The sequence below is a fragment of the Ostrea edulis genome, chromosome 6 (genome assembly GCF_947568905.1).
Source record: "Ostrea edulis chromosome 6, xbOstEdul1.1, whole genome shotgun sequence".
NCBI lineage: Eukaryota > Metazoa > Mollusca > Bivalvia > Ostreida > Ostreidae > Ostrea > Ostrea edulis.
In genome coordinates this window covers 33,285,439-33,309,268 of record NC_079169.1, presented here as the reverse complement: position 1 = coordinate 33,309,268, position 23,830 = coordinate 33,285,439, and the positions used below count along the sequence as shown (strand labels likewise).

Here is a 23,830-nt window from a genome sequence, read left to right as displayed (position 1 = left end):
TTGTATTATTATAGTACAAAAGATAGCTTTGTAGATATAAAATGTCAAACCAAAAATATATTTATATAATACGTGAAAAGTGATGATAACGATCAATGAGGAATCTTATAAACCTCATACATAAAGAATAAGGGTATGGAACTATGGTTATTGTCTTGAAACATAAGAAATATTAGTCTTTTCAAGTTTCCTACTAGAGCCCAAATATTGCTTATATTACTAATATAGACAGTTACAATGTGTATTGTTGATCGCTACACAATAACAATATAAAAATATATTTTCAGCTGAAAATTCTTCATTTCATGCTCGAAAATGCATCGGCAATTGTGTTTCTGACGTCATAATTTAGATTTGAACAAATTACAGAATAATAGAACGCAAGATGGTCCATCAACCAATTATCACTTTCGTTTATCCATTGGGTTAGTAAAATGGATAGTGTCAAGATGAATTAAATATAACAGTTAATAAAGGTTAATTCCAAAATAATCAAGTAATTATTAAAACACTCCTGTACCTCAAGTAAAAGATATACCTATCAAGATCAGAAAACTTCTCTGACAAAGGGACTTCGTTTCGTTCAAGAGCTTCTATCAGTTGAGAAGAAGCTATCTTTTCCTCTATGATTTGTCCTGATTTTTCATCAACAATATTTCCAGATTTTCTATCGATGTTGAACCCAACAAATGTAAATGTTCTGTCTGGATTGAAAAACAAATATGGATGGACGCTGGAAAAGTGATAGGATAGAGGTGAATTTCTGCTGTTACGTTATAAATACAAACGTCAAATAATTTTCAGTGCAATAAATTGACATGAAAGAAAGTGTCCACATCCTTGTTACACGGGTTATTCTCTCCATTCCTCTAATCGGGTCTCAGACATATTTAAGTAATAAGAAATAAATTTCATTTTTAAAAATCCAAGACGGCAGTCTTAGGTTTATCATATTGAAATACTTATGTCATTTTGACGAGTTGTTTTGATACCGGTAATCGGACATTATAACATTAGCCCAGCCACTGTTGGCATTGGCTGCAAAGGAGACTCTATCATCAACTTATATGGGACGCTAAAATATGATCATTTACACGTCTGAATTTGATGGGTAACTACATAAACCAGTATGATAAAATGAAAACGAATTTCTTTTTCCGTTTAAATTTCAAAGAAGAATTATTATCAAAACATACCCCTTTTCCCAGCTTCTTCGCATTTCATAAATGTCAAGGTCACCTATTTGTTCTTTTGATTTTTGCAAATTGTCAGATTCTTCACTCATATTCAAAGATCTTGAAGAAAAGTCCTAAAATTAGATTAATGAATTCCGTTACTATCAGTGGATATCGTTTTGAAACTATCTATATCTCAAAGACATGGTATCTATTTACTCAAGTTATCCGAGTTAATATGAAATTGCCTCCTTATTGAAGACCGGTGATAACTGGTCCCTGCATAATATTTTAGTTAAATGAATACTAAAAACTGGTATCAATGTATATGTCTTCATGAGTACACATACATGTAAGTCTAATATACTAACTGTTGACATTAAAATTAGGAATCTCAAGACAAAGTTGTAAAATCCCGGAAGAACATCCATTGTGCTTTCAGAGCAGAAAACACAATTTTCATAATCTATCAGCTGTGTGTTCAGAAACAAGACGAACTGCTTTAATTCAGACCAAGAAGGGTTGGGTACTCCGCAATACCTACAAAATATAAATGTATACATAAAACATTGATATCAGGAATAAGCAGCAGCAAAAGAAAAAAAAAAGCAAACATCTAAGTCATGGGTTACAACCCTCACTTGAGTTACTCTGTTCATGAAAATACATATATACTCTCATTTTGGGGTAATAGTGGTTTAAAACATTACACACATCCTAGCCTCAATTAAGTTTCACAGATCATGGCAAACTTGCTTGTGGCTCTTGAGATAGAATTTCTGTTGTTATTTTTTTTATTTTATGTAAAATTCTTATATTCTTATTGCGGTCCGTTGGTCATAATTCAAAAATAAAGAAAAAAGAAGACATTCTGAATGTTAAGAATTTTCTGCTCTAATTGCTCTTGAAAGATATTTAAAACATCGTACATGTATCTATATTCACAATTTTTCAGTTTGTATTCTCTCTGAAATGGACAAGGTTGAATATAGTCCAGTGTTGTGTAGAAAATATCAATATAAGAAAATGAACAGACGATAGAATAAGGTAACATTCGTCAGACAGACTTCAATTCAATTCATCGAAATCGTACATGTACGTGCATTTGTATTTCACATTGTTATTGCTATAAAATGCATTCCGTTACCTTAGCAATGTCGTCAGACATTCGTTTGGTGTTCCTTCTGTGCCAGAAAATCTAAACTTTTTGTCCAGTTTATTCTTTGAAAATCTACTCAGATATTGGAAAGGTCTTTGATATAAAGCTGACCTGAATTCATTGAGATCAAATCCCATTTCATTTTCTGAAAACGAATTATTGAAATCCATTCATGAAATATCATGATGACAAAAATAAGTTATTGTAAAGTATATAATTCACATGCAGGTATTATATATTGTAGCATTACATGAAGAGGGCAAATTAAACTATAGAGAAATATAACCATAAATAGTTTAAATTTGTTTTGTAAAGTAATTTATATATATTTTTTTCATTTTGGTGATTTGTACAGGTATTCAACAATTCACCTGCCTATCAAAACTACTACTACAGGTTGGTCGTTAACTTTATTACCACCATGAAAGGCGACGATAACGAACAGTGATAAAATTCATAACTCTTATAAACAATACAATAGATAGTCGGGCAAACACGGACCCCTGGACATACCAGAGGTGGGATCAGGTGCATAGGAGGAGTAAGCAGGATTCAAACCCGCGCCGACCAGAGGTGATAGGCAGTGTGATTTTGAGCGCGATGCTCTAACCACTCGGCCATGGAGGCGCATTGCATTCAGAAATAGATCATGATTATTTTAGCCTTATTAACAAAAAATACACGGTTTATAAAACTCAATGCATTTCTTCATAATTTATACGGAATATCGGAACAATAATTTTGTCTTCAATTCCGTGCGGTTTTAATATTTTTAATATGTCCAACGAGATTTCGTTTTCTATATTAAACTGGGTATTTTTTCATTAAACACATTTATAGGTCCATCAGATATAGTGAGTTCGGCGCTTAACGTCGTTTGTGAAAGTGGAAGGCAAACGGAGAAAAATCAAGTTGCCTTAATATTAGTCCACAATTTCCTGCTAACCAAGAAAAGCAGTTTTGCCAACAACAAAAAAACTCCAGTGCATGAGGTCAATTCACGATTCAACTTTACAATTCCACTACCATTCATCGCTACTACAAAGCAGTGACCAGGTAATGATTTCGCTCTTTGAATATTTTAAAATAACGAATTTCGGATGTGATATATATATAATCACGCGAAAAATATGTCACATGTCAAGCAAAAAAGGGGGAGCAAAGTAGTGGGGGCGTTCCTATATACAAGTGACTGAGGATTGATGCATAAAAGGTGAAGATAACACACATTGATCAATCTCATAACTCCCACAAAGAATACAAAACAAAGAGTTGGGCAAAGACGGATCCCTGGACATACCGGTAAGATGCGGGATCACGTGCCTAGGAGGAGTAAGTATTGCTTCTTGACCGGTCACACCCGCCGTGATCCCAATACATAAAATATGATTAACTATGATAAACATATCCTTTTATAGCGGTCGATTGTTGTAATCCACTGTTCGTTATCTTCATCTTTCATCAACATATGGCTGAGGAAATGAATGGTATGGTGAATTCTTTTTGCGTCATCAGAAATCTAATCCAACAACATGTGTTTTGACATTAGGGTATTCGCTTGCCACTTTCTGAAAAATCTTCAATTTTAGCATATATTTTTGTATCAGAAATGAATCATGTTTAGTCATCACTAATTCCTATATAAGAGTTGTCCAATTGATGCATAATATTTGCAACTTCTTTTTCTGAAGACTTCCAAATTCTTATAGTTCCACTATGCCGTACTCCTCCTTTAGTTAGACAAAACACATAAAATCCATATGAATACCGTTTCCATATCAGTGAAATATTCTCGAGAGCCCAACGGTTAAACAATATACAACCAATCAATCAATCATATGAATACCCTTTTTCCTGTGGTAGTGAGTACAAATGCATTTACTGACATTGATATAAATAAACTGGACACATACAATGCATTTTAGTTCGTTCTCAATGTAACCAACCAGAGCTTCTTTACCAGATATTTTTTCTCTTTTGGAGCAGGTTTCCGGTGGGATGCAAGTAACCTTTGGTATCATTTCAAACATTGTGTGTACTGCACCGACCTTCAAATTTTAAAATTCAAGTTATATGATGCAAATGACTTAATTACAGAAATACTCATGAAAGGTAAAGATAACGAACAGTGATTAATCTCATAAATCCTATCAGCAATACAAAATAGAGAGTTGGGCAATCACTGACCCCTGGACACACTAGGGGTGGGATCAGGTGCCTATGAAGATTAAGCATCCCCTGTCGACCGGTCACACCCACTGTGAGCCCTATATCTTGATTAGGTCAACGGAGTTATCCGTAGTCAAACTCAGTGTACCAAGAACAGCCTAGCAATTGGTATGAAACACGTCAGACAGCATTTTACCATATAGTAGGTTGTATTGGCAAACTATATCGTTTTAACGACCATAGAATTGCGAAATGCTGATTTTAAACGCGACTATTAAAACCCCTACACCATCAACTTGTTTGTCAGTAGCCTGCCTTGATTTAAAAACTGACCATACGCAGAACAAGCTTTTGTGTATCGAATCAATTGAAAGATATATATAATGATAATGGAATAATGCTATAAAAATATGTGAAGTTGACAGTGAAGAAGCTGAAATCATACCGTTTATCATAAAATTAAGTTGTTAGTTTGCCGTTAATATCTACTTTCAATAAAATATCTAAGTATGAAGCAGATGTGGACGACTCAATGATGTCTTTTATTTCGAGTTCAAAGGGATATATCGAATCACCATATGAATGAAAATCATCATTGTTAATAGATTATACATCGTTGTATTCATCGAGATGTAGATTTAACTTCACTAATACCTCTTTGTTCAAACTCCTATATTCCACGATGTAAGTGTCTGATGGCCGGCGAATCCACGCACTTCCACGGTGATCGGCAAGAACGTATAATATCCCAATGTTAAACAAAATGTCATCTACACCATCAGACACCTAAAAGTATGATGTGAAATACAGAGATAAATACTGATAGATAGATTGATAAAGATATGGATTGAAATATAATTACGTAGATAGATAGATAGATAGATAGATAGATACTGATATATACATTGATCAATATGAAAGGTGAAGATAACGAATAGCAATCAATCTCATAACTCCTATTATCAATACAAAATAGATAGTTGGGCAAACACGGACCCCTGGACACACCAGAGGTGGGATCATGTGCTTAGGAAGAGTAAACATCCCCTGTCGACCAGTCACACCCGCTGTGAGCCCTATATTCTGATCAGGTCAATGGAGTAATCATTGGTCAAAATCAGTGCACCAGGAACAGCCTAACAATTGGCATGAAACCCATCAGACAGGATTTGACTCACTGATAGATAATAGATAGATGAATAGAGAGATCAATGAATAGAAACGTAAATAGATATTTTCTCTTGACGTTTAGGAAGATAAATACACATAGATTTCGATTATCGATTTTGTCGGTTTTATAATGATTTCAATGTTGTCACAAACTTCGTTCAGGGGTATAACAATTATGTATTTTATAAAATGTCCAGACCTCTGGGTAGACATCCAAATGAATAATTCTTCTGATGCTTGAGTTGTATTCTTGCCAGTGTGGTTGCATTTTAGCGACAATCGCATGAATAGCTACGCTTCTTTGGTAGATAGGTATACTGATGATCACCCTAGTATCCTTCTGTATCTTCCTCGCAAGTTGCATCATATAAAATGTCTTTCCCATCCCTGCTCTATCAGAGACAACTAACACCATTTTTGAACTGAAATGATCAAGCTATCGTTTTTTATTATAATTTTGATTTTACCTCAAACCATAATTATTATTGTTCCTATCGTACTTTTAATCGTATTGACCACTTAAATTAAATTTAAATTATGAGTTCGGCGCTCATAAACAGACCTATTTTAGATTGAAAATAAAACAACATGCTTATAAAAAGCTCTTTTAATAAAGCCGTGACATCAGTAATTCTATCATCATTTAGTGTGTGACCGCATGAATAGATCTATCACAAAATTCTTAGTAAAATTACACTTACACAATGGTCTTCAAATAAAGCCGCAATATTGGTAACTCTATCAGCATTGGGGAATTCCTTCGGTATCTGTGTAATTCTGTAACAATCTTACTATTCTCTTCATTCTCTGAGCAACATACGAAAACGATCTGGAATTCTGAAATAGAGGTTGCCGTAAAAATAAGAAAGGTATTTCAGAATGCCATGCCATTGCTCTTTAAAATGTACTGTCCAAGCCACTCTTTTTAAAAAGAAAATACCTTTATTTGTAGGATTGTCTGTGTGTTCCTTTAAACTTCTCGCAGCATATTTTGCAATATTAAATTCTAACTCATCAGCAAACATAACAGTATGAAGTTTGCCCCTGTCCTTTTGATTTGTAGCTCGTCTTAAAAATATGTCAATCTGCAAAGAACCAATAGACGTACATCTAAAGAATTCCTGTCATACTGATTATAATCAACTTGAACGTGATTAGGCTTTAAGTATAAGAAACATGTATATATTTTAACAATACAAATCGATGTGATAAACTGTGCTACAACATATGCAATCAAATGTGGATTCTTACAAAATCCAAAAACTTTTCCCCCAAAATCAACAATATCAAAACCAATGACTTTTCAAAACACCACATCACATCCATCAATACAACTTTAAAAGTAGACTTTCCATGTTAAAGACGACTGGATCTTCAATTTTAAAAAAAGGAACTCGGATCTTGATACTGTAAGTGGTTTTAATTTCGCGGAGCTAAAGGTTAGCGGTAATTCATATTGGTCTAATTGCGGTGGTTTTATTTTAGCGGAATTCAATTTCAATTCAAATTACTGGTAACTGTTCAAAACGTATTGTGTCACACTTGTAAAATGATTGCAGTTGTTTTAATTTTGCGGGGAAATCCCCGACCGCGAACATGGCAAAATTAAAACAACCGCAATAATGTCCCAATTTACAATATTTTCTTAAACGACATTCTGATTCTACGCACAATATATGCTCAATATATGCTCATGGATGTGACCGGTCGACAGGGAATGCTTAATCCTCCTATGCACCTGATCCCACTTTGGCATTTCCATGAGTCTGTGTTTGCCATAACTTTGGTATTGCATCCTTTATAGGAATTATTAGATTGATTACAAACATCAACGCACGGATAAACAAATGTTAATTGATAATCATCTTGAATGAATATGTTAAAGATATGTTAACTAGCCAATTCATGTATGTGGGCTCATTTTTTTCATACACATGTAGATATTATCGATTATTGTACATCTGTTGCTTGCATTTTACTCAGTTTGCTGTAGTACTTCACGATCAAATATAAGCGTGTACATACCTTATCAACGACACAATAGAATATGATTATAACTTCTGGAAATACTGTATTGTTCACACAAATCATTTCAGCAAGAAAATAGTTGGTTGATGGTAAAGTGTAATTCATATCTTTTCTTGATATGAATCATCTTCATTACCGAGTAGTTACGGCATTCACTTTCCAACTGGGAAGTTCCCTGTACTTGATCAAAGTGCCCTTTTAATAGTCTAACGAAGGCAGTGACGGTTCCTCAGCAAATCGCTCGCCATAAGAATTCAACCTCATGTGTCTTTCAAACATGATCTTAAAGCGGGCTCCCGCGTCATGGTAGAACAAAATAGAAGCCACAGTGCAACGGTTTCAACTCTGTCGCATACATGTACATCTAGAGAAAAGTTGGTAGCGTTTGCACAAATGGGGAAAATCTTATTGAGTAATATGGAAAAAACAAAAAAGCGTATCGCGTATATAAAAAGGTTACGATAAAAAACAGTGATCAATATAAAAACTCCTAAAAGAAATAAAAAAGGGAGTTGGTCAAACACGGACCCCTACACATATCAATGATATAATCAGGTGCCTAGAAGGTGTAAACATCCCATGACGACCGGTCACACCTGCCGTGATCCCTACATTTTGATCAGTCAACGGAGTAATCATTGGTCAGAATCAGTATGCCAATTTATGAAACATGTCAGACAGCATTTTACTCAATGACAGGTTGTATCTGCAAACTAGATCATCATGATATCAAAGAATTTGTGAAATGTTGACTTTAAACGAGACTGTTGAAACTCCTGTACAGTACCAACCAGACCCAACCTGACACCCACGCAGTCTCAGAAAACAGTCCCGGGGATTGCTCTGAGACTGCTCTCTCAAAAAGTGGGACTGCTCTAGAAAGCAGTTCCAGCTCTCCAAGCGGTGCCCGGGACTGCTTTCTAGGACTGTTTTGTTCAGCCAAGTGTAAATGAATCACGTGATGTTTTGATTGAGAAGAAAGTCCCGCCCATCGTGTATTCAGAATATACACAAATCACTTCGGTAGTTTTTTCACCACTTATTGACGCACTTTGACTAGAGAACTTGAGAAAATAATGGATGGAAATAGAATAACAAGAATATCTCCCTACATTCGGCGGCGGATAATTTTGATGAAAGATAATGGACTGAATAACTCCCAAATACGCGAATCCATAAACAGAGAAAATAATGTTCTTGTATCCAGACAAGGAATATCAGAATTTTTGAAGAGGTACAGAGCTACTGGCAGCATAAATGATTGAGTGCAACGAAATGGACGGGATCCACACACCAAATTGACGGAAGAGTATCTGGATTATTTAGACATTACTGTGTGTCCCTCACTGTTTAAATGAATATTGTATATGTGTGGGTGTGATAAGGTGTGGTATATGACAATTTACATCAACTCCGTAGTTATACCGACACGTATATATATATATATATATATATATATATATATATATATATATATATATATCCAATAATAAAAGTCAAGAAACACAAAACTCGAATAACATTTCACTGTTAGCGCTTTCGGCTTTAATGCCTCTTCAGACAGTTAACATAACTGTCTGAAGAGGCATTAAAGCCGAAAGCGCTAACAGTGAAATGTTATTCGAGTTTTGTGTTTCTTGACTTTTATTATTGGATGTATTTACTGTATCAAATACCGAATTCTTTATATATATATATATATATATATATATATATATATATACATATACATATATATATATATATATATATATATATTACATTATTTCGTTCACAGACAGTGTATAATATTTCATTAAAAACTGAGATAATATATGAAGTGCAAGTGCAAAAAAAAAATCAAAATACGTGTACACATACGTGGAAAGTAGTTTTGCTAGTTTAATATAGACAGTAAGTGAATACATCATTCAGGCGACTTTAAACACATTTATTTCAATAACCAAGTCAAGAATTAAATATATTTATGCCACATAATTTTCAGAACACAAGATACACTTCATATGTATGAATTATCAAAAAAATAAGTAATGAATAACAACTACAAAATTGCCTGACAGAACATCGACGTCAATTGATTTTACAATGCAAAGGTACGAAGTTGGGGAGGAATCTGTGATGTACTTTATTTCGAGTTTACTGGAATATATCGGATCGATAAATAAAGAAAATGATTATTGTTAATAGATAAAACATCGTCGATATATCTAAGTGTCGAGTTGAAGGCCACACCAAGGGCTTTTTTCTTGTGTAGCTTTTGAATAAATGATATAAAAATAGGTCAGTTAACAAAGGAGCACATTTAGTACTCATGAAAATTTGAGCAGACAGTTTGAAGACCTGATCACCAAGGACTACGACGATATTGTCAATGCATGAACTCCGCGTTAGAATTTTCCCGTAGCGGGAACGCGCATGTAATATATCACCGAAATATGTGTTTGCTACCGTCGGAACATTCACAAAAGCCTGGCAAATCACCCATTTTTGTCTTACAACCTAAGATAATACGTAAAATATTACGATTTTCGCTGTAGCAACGACAGAACGCAGCGGAAACAAATGCGCATTGAAAATGCGTTAAAGTGCATGATTGTGAGGCAACGGTATGTGCGTTAAAATGCACCACACTGAGGAAAACTGATATGCGTAAAGGTGTATGATTGCAGGATGAGGTTAACTTCAGAGTACTTGTGCGTGGAATCAGAGTAGTATTTAACAAAATGATTTTTGGGCGACTGATCATTGAATATGAATTCCCTTTTCCCATTTTTGTTGAAGAAAAATTGTCTTATGATGTCAAGAAGTCTAGTCTTTAATTTATCGTGAGGAATGATTGTGCTGAACAGTCATGTGCTTTGATGTTTTTGAAATTGCGATTTACTCATTCTTTTGAATGTTTCTGAATCCACATTTGGTTTACACCACTTCTGGCATATGCTGTAGCACAGTATGCTTGAATTTCCTCAGTCACAGCTGTTGATGGTTTTATGAGGAAGACAGATGGGGGCTTGGTAGTGCATTTATTGGATAAATCAATGTATCTTTGTATGTAAGTTTTTTTGTTTTTTTTTAAGTTTAGAAATCCATTACAGGTACGGTAACTCACGTTCATCCCTTCCAGTACCTGAGATATTAAATGTGTCTAAACCTGAAACGTGATTTTAAAATATATATAAAGTCTAAATAAAGTAATATATGTGGTGAAGACAAAACCTAAAGGGGGTTGACTTCTCGCTCGTTTTCTTCTTGGTCCGTTAATACATGATAATTCTTACCTCCTCTGCTGTTGTAGTTTTTCGACAGAACAGAATTTCACTGTGGTGAGGCACTGTATCACCTTCAGTTGCAAGCTTGAATAACGTCAAAACCTTTCTAATCACTTCCACTAAAATACATGTTATATGACCCTAGTTACAACTTTTTTCAGTTCCTGACTTTCTAGACTCGTCTCGATGAATAAATGTTACATGTAGGTGAGAATTCATCATCATAAAAATAACAACGAGAGGATAAGGTGTGGTATTTATTTTCATCCTACTTAGTTAGTTATGTTACTTTGATAATTTACCTGTTCTACAGATTAATAGATTTGGAATTCCGATTTTGAATGGTTCTTGAAGCCGTCTAACAATTGGAGTTTTTAAATCTAAAATAACAAGGCACAGCATTTACTTGAAAGTTCTTTTTTTTTTATTTGAAAGGAAGAAAAAGATATCACATATTATATCAGAATTTGCTTATATTTATATATTGTACATAAATGTCAATCATAAATATCAAACCTGAAACATCTTCCAAAAAGGTACCAACATCCCTCCATGTCATCTGCGTTGATTCTCCCTGGGTTACACTTTCCATAAAAGTGTCCCACAAATCATTTATCTTTTCTAGAATATTGTGGATCGTCATACTATGAAAAGAAAAAACTTTTTAACTTTCGCACCGAAATATTTTCATTGGTATTTTTCAAAAGGATATGTGTATGTGTGAAGTCAATGTACACGTTGATGAAGACATACAAGGTCAATGTGCACGTTGGACACGCAAACTTTTTTACTTTGGTATGTAAAATTCAACTTGAATCCAGTTTTTTTTTTGTGGGTACTCTGGGTGTTCCTTTTAGCTCTTACAAGTTTATTGTTATTTCGCATTTCCAAAATTTCGGCTTGGGCATCACTGAAGAGACATTATTTGTCGAAATGCGCATCTGGTGCATCAAAATTGGTACCGTATAAGTTTTACATTCATGGGTGTATATTCCAAAAAACGAAATTATTTTGCATGGTGCATCAAGGTAAGGAAAATCGACAGATATTTGTTTATGCTTTCTCAACTTACTCAACTTTGACAAACGGGATGGTTTCAGCTTCTCCATCGTCAAACATTTCTATTTTCATGTAGAAATGTTCCATTATCTCCTACATATTGTGTTTATATCTCTCAACGGATTCTATACGCATGCAAAGAGCGTGCTCTGCGTATGATCAGTTTTTAAATTGAGACAGGTTACTGACAAAGTTGATGTTAAAGGAGTTCAACAGTCTCGTTAAAGTCAGCATTCATGTAGAGAAGTCACCAGGTTTTAGTGAAGTTTCGACAAATGAATTGCTCTTCAGTAGGAGTTCTTTACCAAGACAACACCTACCGTGACCTAGATTGTTAAGGTCATATCCGGAAGACAAGAGGATTATGCTTCTATTGCTGGGTATTTGGTGGGAGATCAGTCACTATCCATGTTAAACACATTATATTTGTCGTTGAGGCAGGTTCAAGAATCTGGTTACCTTCTCTTTACATAAGGATCAGTATATATTGTAGGTCCGTGGTATTGACAGGTGAAGATTTCGCATGTTTGCTTTAAGCTTAATTAAATACATGTAACATTATGCTGCTTTCTTAGATTTCTATAGTTTTTAAATAATTTTAAACTTTCATTTCCGCAAAGGATATTCTGTGAGTAACATCCATATCATTAGAGAACTACGCAATTGTTCATATCTGAAGCAGAACTATTTTTGTTTGTGATACCTTCTTCATTTTGGAATAAGACGCAAAGTTAAGATACCGCTTACGTTAAGAACCTTTTAAGGTTTTATTACAAGCAATGACAGTGGCAAACATATATGTTTATTAAAAAAATAAAAGTTTTATATAAAAAGAAGTACTAATAGTTAAAAACTGCCGTAAACTTTCATTATAAAAACACAGGTGAGTAATGATGCTTCATCAAACCTATTACATGGGATCCCAATCTTATCGTAGGTTTTTTAAATCATTCTAATGTAGTAATTACCTTGGACTAAAATGATCCCGAATCATTTCTTGAATGCTTGCTTCATGGATTCCGTCTCCTTGATTGTGTCATAAATATGATTAGTATTCTTTTTATTATTTACACAACGTAATTTTCCTAATTCCTAAGTTCGAGGAACTACTTCAAACAATACCTTACTAAATATCTATATCATTCGCTGGTATATGGTGTATATTGCCCTTTACTTCAAAACGCTTGAAAGACAATATTATTTTATTATCAACTTTTAGAGTAGCTAAAATGTTTCAGTGAATTACTAACAAAACTTTACTAACCACCATCCACATGCTGTCGATCCTTGAGTATTTTCCTTACCACTTTCATGTTGCAATTGGCATTTACCAAAGAAACCAATGGAAGTAGAAGTTTACCATCTACTGTGGAGGATCTGGAGATTTTCATTAGCTCTGACTGAATACGAAATATCTGCTTAGTCGTAAAGAGGTTCAGAAAATGGTTTTGGGATCTTTCGTTTTTAATGAAATCAGTCCATTTCTTTAAGCATTCTTCAAGAACGCGAGTGAATCCATTAATACAGTCACTCATGCCATCTTTCTTCGTATCCTTGTCTGCCACAACGAATTCGATCGCAGTTCCTTCCAGTGTAAAGACACATGTTTCATGACTCGTATTTGCGAACGTCATTGACATACTTTCAAACAGATGACACCCAGATCCCAGAACGTTTGCGAAGACGGTTCCCAATCGTTGAAGGTTTTCCACTAGCTACAATTGTTTAGATGCGAGCATTTAAATAGTTTTAATCCGCAATACACATGCTTTCTTTATATTATTTCATTATTTCAGGGAACGCTTACTCCTCCCACAGGCATGTTATCGAAAGTTTCCTATGAATAGTCTTATAGAATATGAATAGACATAGGAACTCTTTAAGGACTATCCTAACTAGGACAGACTTACATATTCTTAGGATAATTCTTAGGAAATGTAACATTACAGAACAATAAACGATAATATTAGTGACTGAAAACTTACACTTGTAAAACTGTATAAAGATATATAAGCTAATATTAACAAATTTAATATTTGAAAGTCAATTTCTTGAATAAGAACTCTCTCTCTCTCTCTCTCTCTCTCTCTCTCTCACACACACACACACACACACACACACACACACACACACACACACACCTGAGGAACGAAACTCCCGCTACTAGTACTCCCATCTTAGAAATTACACTACTGAAAGACTAAAAACTATTATGCACTATCTAAAAAAAATATCCCTCACACTTTTTAATATTTGTTACATGTAGATTCACAGAAAACGAGTTAGATGATCCAACTTCATATGATCTATAAACAGCAAACGTTTTTAATTGGATACCATACCGCAAAAAATATCGTGCTGCTTAGTTGTTATTGTCATTCACTGCTAGATTGAAAAAGATTGATATTGTCACATCATGAGCCGAAAACGAAATCCAATTTTTTCCGAAGTGGAACTGGAAATACTTTTAGATGCAATGGGGAAGAATAGAGAAGTAATATTTAGCAGACTCTCAAATGTGGTGACAAATAATTAAAAAAGAGTTTAGGAGGGCATTTGTGAAAAGGGTATTTCCGTAAACGCAAATCAATCTCCAGAGTCTTCTTACAAGTTACGGAAAAGGACGAGCGCGTGATCCGATTGAAGGTAAACGCTGTCTCATCGGAACATAATAGAACAAAAGAGGAACTATGAAAAAATGTCAAACATATTCTAGTTATGCAAAGAAGAAAATATCATCCAACCAAAAAGAGGCCATGAAGACAGGGGAGGATTAGCACTCCCAAGCTAACACCACTACAAGACAAGATTGTGGGATTTATTGCAAATGCCTCCTCCGGGAATTTCAGGAGGACTCGACACATGTGGGAGAAATGGGGCATGCATGCAGCACAGCACCTAGTACATGTAACTTACAAGGTAAAAATGGATAAAACAATTAGTACTATTGTACTCTATAAACTAGTATCAATCTTACCCTTTACTTCATAAAAAGATATATATATATATATATATATATATATATATATATAACATTTTATAATCCATTAATGTTAACGTTGAATAACGTCAATTTCAGTACACTCGAAAGACACTGGTATTCGAACTTGAATTAACACAGTTAAAAACGCGTGTGACCACCCTTTGCATCCACGCATGCTTGACAACGAAAGTGATCAGAAATGCTTGAGGGATGTTGTTCCAGATGTTGGTTAAAGCGTGGCCTAAATCAGCCAATGTCACTGGCTGATTTTGGTAAACGGCGTAGACGTCGTTCCATTTCATCCAAGACGTGCTCGATCGGCGATAAATCGGGGGAAACAGCAGGCCAAGGCAATACATCGACATTCTGTTGAACAAAAAAGTCCCTGACTACACGTGCAACATGTGGCCTTGCGTTGTCTTGCTGCAGAGTGGTGTGATTTTGCTGTGTCTGTATGAAGAGTATCACATGGCGCTGAATAATTTCGTCTCGATAGCGTACGCCGGTGAGATTTCCATTGACAATTTGTAAAGGGGTCCTTCCACGTGCTATTATTCCATCCCACACCATAACGCTACCTCCACCGAATTGTCGACGCTGCACAACACAAGCGTCCTCGTACCGACCCCCAACGCGACGATACACTCTACAACGGTCGTCACTGCTATCCAAATGAAATCTGGATTTATCAGGGAACAGAATATTGGTCCAGTCCTTATTTTGAATCGCAGATGTCGTCTGCACCACGCTAGTCTAGCGATACGACGTTGAAGCAGTATTGGGCGCACCGCTGGACGTCTTGGTCTGATGTTGTGCTTGTGCAGATGATTATGCACAGTTCGTGGACTGATTGGTCGAAGCCCAGGAATGTTTTCAGTGTACAAGTCTAATGTGGTTGTCCTGTCGACGCGACGTCACACGAGGACGCCCAGAAATTGAGAGCGAGCGACTGTTTATTGAAAAAAAGAGACTGGAAATCGAGGAACAGAGACTAGGAATTGAAAAACAGAAACTTGTAATGTCATAAGAACGTCATCAAATGTACCTATCTCAATTAGGAATTCAATTTGTGTCCCAAGAAGGAGTTGACAGGAGCATCTCCTCACCACTTGGATAAAATATTTAAAACATTATATCCGTCTTATTTAGAAAGTGATGCTCAGACATGTACTACACTCAGTAGTAGAGAGTCAACGTTAAGATAGCGACAAACAAAAATAGGATGCGTAAATGGTTATGCCTTTTGAGGGAAATGTAATCATTCCCAAAATATTAATTAAATTGTTACTTCTTTTAATATTGAAATTTCTAAAATTTTGCTTTATCAATTCAATGGACGTACATTTCTGTAGCTAAACTTATTCATTTTACTTAAGTTTCTAGCAAGTGTCCTTGATCAATAGTCCACTGGATGACAATTAATAAGCATGAGACAAATTCAAGCAACCGTTTAATTTCTGAATATTCCATTTACTAGTCTTAATCTGCCATTTGCGCCATTATCTATGCCAACATTGGGTTGGGAATGTATATATCCTTCAGGTGATGTTGCAACAACTATTTTGCATAATTTTAAAGGACTGTATAAGAGTGTTCCATCACTGCTGTGAAAACATCGGAATCGAGATTTCAGTACCCCAAAAGCTCGCTCTATTACATTCTGTGTACGAATGTGCACTGCATTGCATCTTTCCTCAGCCTGTGTTAAAAGCCATGGCCGCAATGGGTAACTACTTTCCCCTAATAATCACCCATCAGTTATAGTTCCATTCACAAATAGGTGTTTCAGTTCTGAATTGGACCATACGAATGCATCATAGGTGCTTCTAGGCCACTTTGCCACTTTGTTGAGAAATCTTAAATTTGCATCACATACTCCTTGAATATTCAAGGAATGATAGTGGGTGTTTTTAATTTACATACATGTGTTCAATGGTGGATGGTGATTTGATTTTAACATGAGTACAGTCTATCGCTCCAACAATGTTTGGAAATTGCAAAATTTAAAAAAAAAAAATCTTTCTTTATTTGATTTCTGAGACATCAATTGGCATATCAACGGAAATTCCAACTAAGGAGTTTGTAACATCATTATTACAATTTCCAGCGCTTTGCCTTAAAATATTGTTGATGTCTGCAACCATCTTTTAAAAACTTTCATTGGCATAAAAGCGCAGAGCTGCCATTATTTGAAGAAACACTGGAAGTGAACGTGACATCATGAAGGTCTTTTCCCAACAAAGCACATAGATCATGTATCATTGGTCGTTTGGTCATTTACTCGCGATACTTTGTTCATCTAAGTAATCTGGGGATTGTCGTAACCTCTTAAGATACGTTATCTCCAAATTCTCTAGTACAGCCGCGGTGGCCGAGAGGTTAGAGCGTTCGCTCCGCATGCGGTAGGCTGGGGTTCGAATCCCGGCCGTGACAGACACAAGTCGTTAAAACGGATAGTGATAGTTCCATCGCCAAACGCTCGGCATCAGGTATGAATGTCACGGGTCCTCGGAGACGACCTTAAAAATGGATGCCCCGTGTCCCGTGTGGCACGCTAAAGAACCCTCACTGCTCAATGGCCGTAAGAGTCGAGCATAGGCATAAATTTGAAGCCCTTCACCGGTCTTGGTGACCTCTCCATATGAGTGAAAAATTCTCGAGCGAGACGTTAAGCAATGTACAATCAATCAATCTCCAAATTTTCCTTCTCCCCTGAACACACAGATAGACGATAGCATATTTAAAGCATAAATAAAGTTAGGACATATCTTAAGTTTATCTTAAGACGGGTCTAGTGATGTCTTAACTTTAGGAAAAATATTAAGATACGTCTTAAGTTAGGAGAGATTCGATGGCTTCACTTAGGAATAAGATACACTATACATATTAAGTGTATCTCTATGATATCTAAGATATGTCTTAGTCCTAAGATGCCTTCGATAGCATGCCTACTGATCCTACCTCTGATATATGAAGTGGTCTGTGTTTGTCTAATTCTTAATTTTCTATTCCTTATAGGAGTTATGAAATTGATCACTGTTCGTTATCTTCACCTTTTCATAACATATTTGGTCTTGCAATCTCTAATCATTACTTTGGATGTAGTTTTTTTTTTCTATTAAAGCAAATTATTAATCATATTCATATTGTAGAAATCGTTACCTAAATTTCCTCTAGGTACTCTACATGTACGTTTCAGGAAAGTTGTTTTGTAATAGAAATATTATTCATCACAAACTCGATCTAAAGAATACCTCTAAAAATTGTTCAACCAAAGTACGGTCTTCGTCGGCACTTCCCCCCACTAAAATTAGACGACTTTGTAATTCTAATATCTCTGGGAAAAGTAATGTCTTCCAGCAGTTCGTCGGTTTCTTTCTTTCAGCTGGTATCTTTACTGATATCAGCGTATGTGATTCCTGTTTACAAAACAATGTAATGTTTTATAGCATTGAACGATGCAAAATATAACAAAATTTATGAATTGATATTTTAAACACTTATGTGATGACTAAATTGACTTTACGGTAATTTTATTATTATCAGCTTAATGCACTTACAAAATCGGTGACTTGAGTAACTGGTTTTGTAACAGTCACAATGCCGTGCTTAAGAATAGAAGAGGCAATAGCAATGCTAGTTTCTTCTGAGCGTCCTTGACTCTTGCTAACATTATGCAACCATTTCAAATTCCGTTTTGAATCTCTCTGCAATATAAATGCACATGCATGTCTTCATCAAATTTTCTTTTTAAAGTTACATGCTTTGTAAAAGATTTCTTTTGTGAATGATAAATCGAGGTACCAATTTATCGTTCAAACTGACGTCGTCTGTAATTTTTTCTTCCAAGTCTTTGATTCTTCTCATCAGTTGTGTAAATGATATTGCCTTTGGAATGAATATTAATGGTGCGAAACCGAGACCAGCTGTGTGAAAACAGTGCACTTTGTTTCTCTCCATTGGTTCATCCCCGGCAGATAATATAGCCAGGTCTACAAACACTTTCAGATCTGCAGGACCTCCTACAAAATATCTTTCTTTAAAGAATTGTTTTAAAAGAGATAGTAAGAGAATAGAATTTGACATCTGTGCATGTTTTAGTGATTTCTTATATGAAAACGTGAAGAACAATGGTCAATCTAATAAATCATATAAAGAATAAAGAATTCAAAGTAAGGCAAACAAAAGCTCCTAGAGACAGGTAGGATCAGGTGCAAAGAAGGAGTCATTTCGTCTTTGTCTAGGGGAACAACTCTTGTAAAATGAGTCAGCTTAGCCCAATTGTGTCACGTTGGTATACCTATTCATTAGGAAGCACCTCTACAAGTTCTATCAAAACAGATCAAATATAGAGAAAGCCCGTTATATACCCCGTCAATTGTATACAGTTATCAACTATTCGGTTTTGATAACTTACTTGGCATTGTTGCCCTACACCAGTTCACCAAGTCTGTACATTCAACAAATGTTTCTAAACTGTCGATGATGGCGGGTGAAATGCTTCTGAGTTCATCACTGAAGTCTCTAACCCGGTTATTTATCATAGCCAGCTGGAAACTTTTCTTTTCAACTTTCTGTAGTAAGAAATGACATATTATCTTCAGGAAATGAAAGAGGGTTTGGTCAACGTGACATTTTTTTAAACATCGGAGTAAATTCACTATAGTTTACATTATGTTTAAGACATACCACCCGAGCAATGTTTTCCAGTTCTCGTATATCCGATTGTAAGTCTAGTGCTGTATTAATTCTTAGTAACCTTTCGGCTAATTCCACACATTTAAGAAGGGTGTAGTATTGATCAATTTGTTGCAGACGTGTTTCTATCATTTCCGATTTCCCTTTGTTCCCTATCATCAACTCCAATTCTTCACCGATTTTGGCTTTAGTTTTGCTCTCCAGTCCCGTTTTCATTGTGATATCGAACAGATCTTCCATTTCTTTAATTGTTATTTTTTCGTCTGCAAAACGATCACAGTATCTCTGCCATTTCTTGTAACATGGATCCCAGATGTTGTAAATATATTCGTTTGGTGATAATTTAGTTTTCTTTGTATTCATCAGCTTACATTTTTCAGCCGATTCTCTATCATTCTTCAGCTTACAAAATGAAGAACTTTTCAGGCACTGCTTCATAAGTCCTTGCAAGTGTAAGAATTTTCTCACTGTCTCCTTGAAGACACCTAAGTTGAGTTTTGGTTCTATGTCATTGATTCTAATCTGCGAGTCTGATATCGGGACAACTATGTCAGATAATTTTCTTGTTGATATATGCTCATGATCTTTGATAATTCTATCAAACTCTGTTGTATCAACTGAAAGAAAGGAAATACAATGTGACATAGGCTATCACATGTCTTTAAAAAATTGGTTTAAACATTTTAACGATTGAGAAAGTTACTACCTAACTCAGTGTCAGTCAGAAGTTGATTGAGCTCCTGTATATCCCGTAGAAAATTTTCAAAGAAACGGATTTCTGTCATTCTCGCCTGTATCAATCGATCAATGAATTCTTTTTCAATATCTGTTCGAAGGCGGAATAAATTCAAATATAATTCCTTTTCCTTGTGAACATCTTTGAGGTACCCAACTTGTATGGTGCCTTGAGTCAAACTTGTCAGGAAGTGATTCATAATTTGTGCTATCTGTGTAATAGTTACACTAGCATCACTGTCGAAATGGCGCAATATAACAGTGGTTTTGCCTGGAATATATATATTTAAAAGCAGTCATTTCCAACAACACCCTATACCTAAAAGTGTCAGATTCACAACATGGATACAAGGTCAAATACAAAAAAACTATACAAAGCACTAAAATGACTTCCGTTCTCCTGAAGAAGGAAAGGGTCGTCCCGAAAATCTGGTTGTTCCTGTCGTTGGTCATTTTAGTGCTTTAGAGAGAGAGAGAGAGAGAGAGAGAGAGAGAGAGAAGGGGGTCCCATTATAAAAACTTAGGCTTCGACAAGATAATAATGACATAATATATTGGTGAAAATATGGTTTTACCTGATTTTTCAACTGCTGGTATACAAACATTTGTCAAGACTGACAAAAGTGATGGTGACTTGACCTTTGTTAGCTCGATTATATACTTCAACGACTCAGAATACAGTGAGCAAAATGTTTTCCCCGTCCTAAAAAGGGTGTCTAGCTCTTCAGCTGTGGCAGTCTTCTCGTAGAAAATAGGAAGAAAGAAAATTGTGTAGAAACATTTGTAAATCCCCCCAAGTCCTATTTCTTTAAACGTTTCAGATGCAAAAATGTCTAAACAACGAATAATGATTTATATCATACATTAAATGAGGAATACAAAATCGAGAATAAGACTAACAATGACCACTGGACACTAAAAATGGTCAGAAATAAGACTAACAATGACCACTGGACACTAAAAATGGTTAGAAATAAGACTAACAATGACCACTGGATACTAAAAATGGTTAGAAATAAGACTAACAATGACCACTGGACACTAAACATGGTTAGAAATAAGACTAACAATGACCACTGGACACTAAAAATGGTTAGAAATAAGAGCTACAACAACGATTTCTTGTCTTGAAAAGAAAACATTCTACGAATTTTCTTCATATGATAATTTGTAAAAGTGATGATAGCAAACAATGATGATTAAAATAATAAAGATTCATTCCCAGATAACCAAATTCCTATCGTGGAATATGACGTTATATTTTCCTTGAAAACTGTCAAAAACTTCCAAGTCAGTTTATCTTTTACAAGTACGATTAGCTATGTTCATGAAATGTCTCCCATGTACTTGTAACAGTCTGACTTGTTGACGATAGATCTCTACAAACGGTAAGCAATCGCATCATCAATTTTCATTGAAAGTTCGTTTATAGTATATCACCAATTTCAAATTTGATTTCAATTTACAATAAACATCGTTATTTCATTAATAGTCATAACATTATATCCAGGCAATCAAATGATACATGTATGTTACCCAAAGAACACATAACACAATTTGTGGAATATTAGTTCAAGAGTTCTCAACTAATCTGCGAACAAGACCATGTTATACGTATGATAATTTCTTATTCAAAACATGTTACCAATAAACAAGTTGATGTTATATTAGTTTGAACAGTCTCGTTTAAAGTCAGCATTTCGCTAAGTCTACGATTGTTATAATAATCTACTTTGCAAATTAGGATTTTTGAGATTGGCATTGGGTTAAATGCTGTCTGACATTTTACATGACATTTATTGGTCCATTTTTATGATGTTGACCATGTATTCATTAAGACAGGGGTTCATGGCGAATTTTACCGGTCAACAGGAGATACTTCCGCCTAACAGTGTTATACGGAATCCAAGTTGCTCTGTTCTCCATTTTGTATTCTTTATGGGAATTATAAAATTCTTCATTGTTTGTCAATTTCAATGTTTTCATTGTAGTTCCATAAAACCTTATTTGTGGCTCGGAATAAGTGCTAAAACAAATCGCAACTTGCGAAAGATCCCAAAGGGGACTAAAGAGAAATAAGGAAAAAAAATGATTTTTAAAAATATTATTTTAAAGTGGAGTTATATCGGAACCAATTATAACCCACACAAATATTTTAAAAGTAAGTTGAGATGGGGAAAGTTAAAATGTAATTTGAATTCATTTCTTATTATTTCGATGTTGTTTGTACCTCAGTTATCTATTCATTTATGGACCTGGAGGATTTCTGATATAGAAAAACATACCTTGCAAAGAGAAATTAATCTCTTTTTTCCTAGGTCTCTTAACCTAGATTTGAATGTGTCATGCAATGGGGTTATTTCCTTGCTGCATACGAATCTCACTATTTCAATGTCAGATACCTTAAAAAAACAACCAAATACTAACACGATCATGTGTGTCGTTTGCAGCTCAATCTCACGAACATTTACACTAGAATGAGGCAGAGTTTAAGATTCTAAGAACACATAATACAATTATAATTAAGTCTTTTAGATATCATGAACATCCGTAATACTCATTGCATTATGTTCAACACACCTTGTTCTTGATCCACTGCAGTGATGCAGTCAATAGATTTTCTTTTACGATATCCAATTGTTCCAAAAATGTCCATATTGATATGCTTCTCGGCTCTTCATTGGAATTGTCTATGATTTTGTATATGAGGCAATCGGCTACAGTCTGTATGTATATATATATATATATATATATATATATATATATATATATATATATATAAAGCACAGAAATAGCAATGAACTCTTAAATGAATATAACTGCCCCAAGTGAAGAAATATTTAATATAAAGCACAAAAAATTTCAATTTATTTGGATATCCACTTCCGCCCATACCCGGGGTTGAACTCAAGACCTGCGGAAGCAAATCTAACAGCGTGCAACCAACGCGCTAGACAGTTCGACAATCTAGGCAAGTTTTGCCTAGATGGTCGAGCGGTCTAGCGCGTTGGTTACACGCTGCTAGGAGATTTGGTTTCGCAGGTCTTGAGTACAACCCCGGGTAAATAAATACAAAATGTCATTCTATAATCTTACCTCAACTGCAAACTTTAAATCAGGTTCATCTATATGCAATAGCAAATTTCTGAAGTATATCTTTGACTTCTCAAGACACCTCTTTGAACTTTCTACATTTTGTTTCATGATATATTCCGCAAAAATATTTTGAAGAAATAGAAATATAGTGCACTTTTTCAACCCGATGTGGGCATCTTCCGTCCTCTCCACTAACATTTCTGATAAGTGCAGGTTGTGGGTTGTTTTTGCTCCATGTTTCTTTCTACCAGTGAATGAAATCATGTGACTATTTATACATTTAATACAG

The 23,830-nt window shown here is 35.0% G+C and overlaps 1 protein-coding gene across 1 annotated transcript in view; it reads right to left on the bottom strand.

Annotated features, from left to right (window-relative positions):
* The window catches only part of LOC130046555 (E3 ubiquitin-protein ligase rnf213-alpha-like), a 62,879-nt gene that overhangs the window by 22,126 nt on the left and 16,923 nt on the right, over positions 1-23,830 (bottom strand). The window contains exons 4-7 of the mRNA XM_056141869.1: positions 19,702-20,327; positions 19,430-19,586; positions 2,323-2,479; positions 1,547-1,715 (exon numbers count right to left, since the gene is read on the bottom strand). Coding sequence (XP_055997844.1) covers positions 1,547-1,715; positions 2,323-2,479; positions 19,430-19,586; positions 19,702-20,327 — 1,109 coding nt within the window. The remainder of the gene's footprint in view (positions 1-1,546; positions 1,716-2,322; positions 2,480-19,429; positions 19,587-19,701; positions 20,328-23,830) is intronic.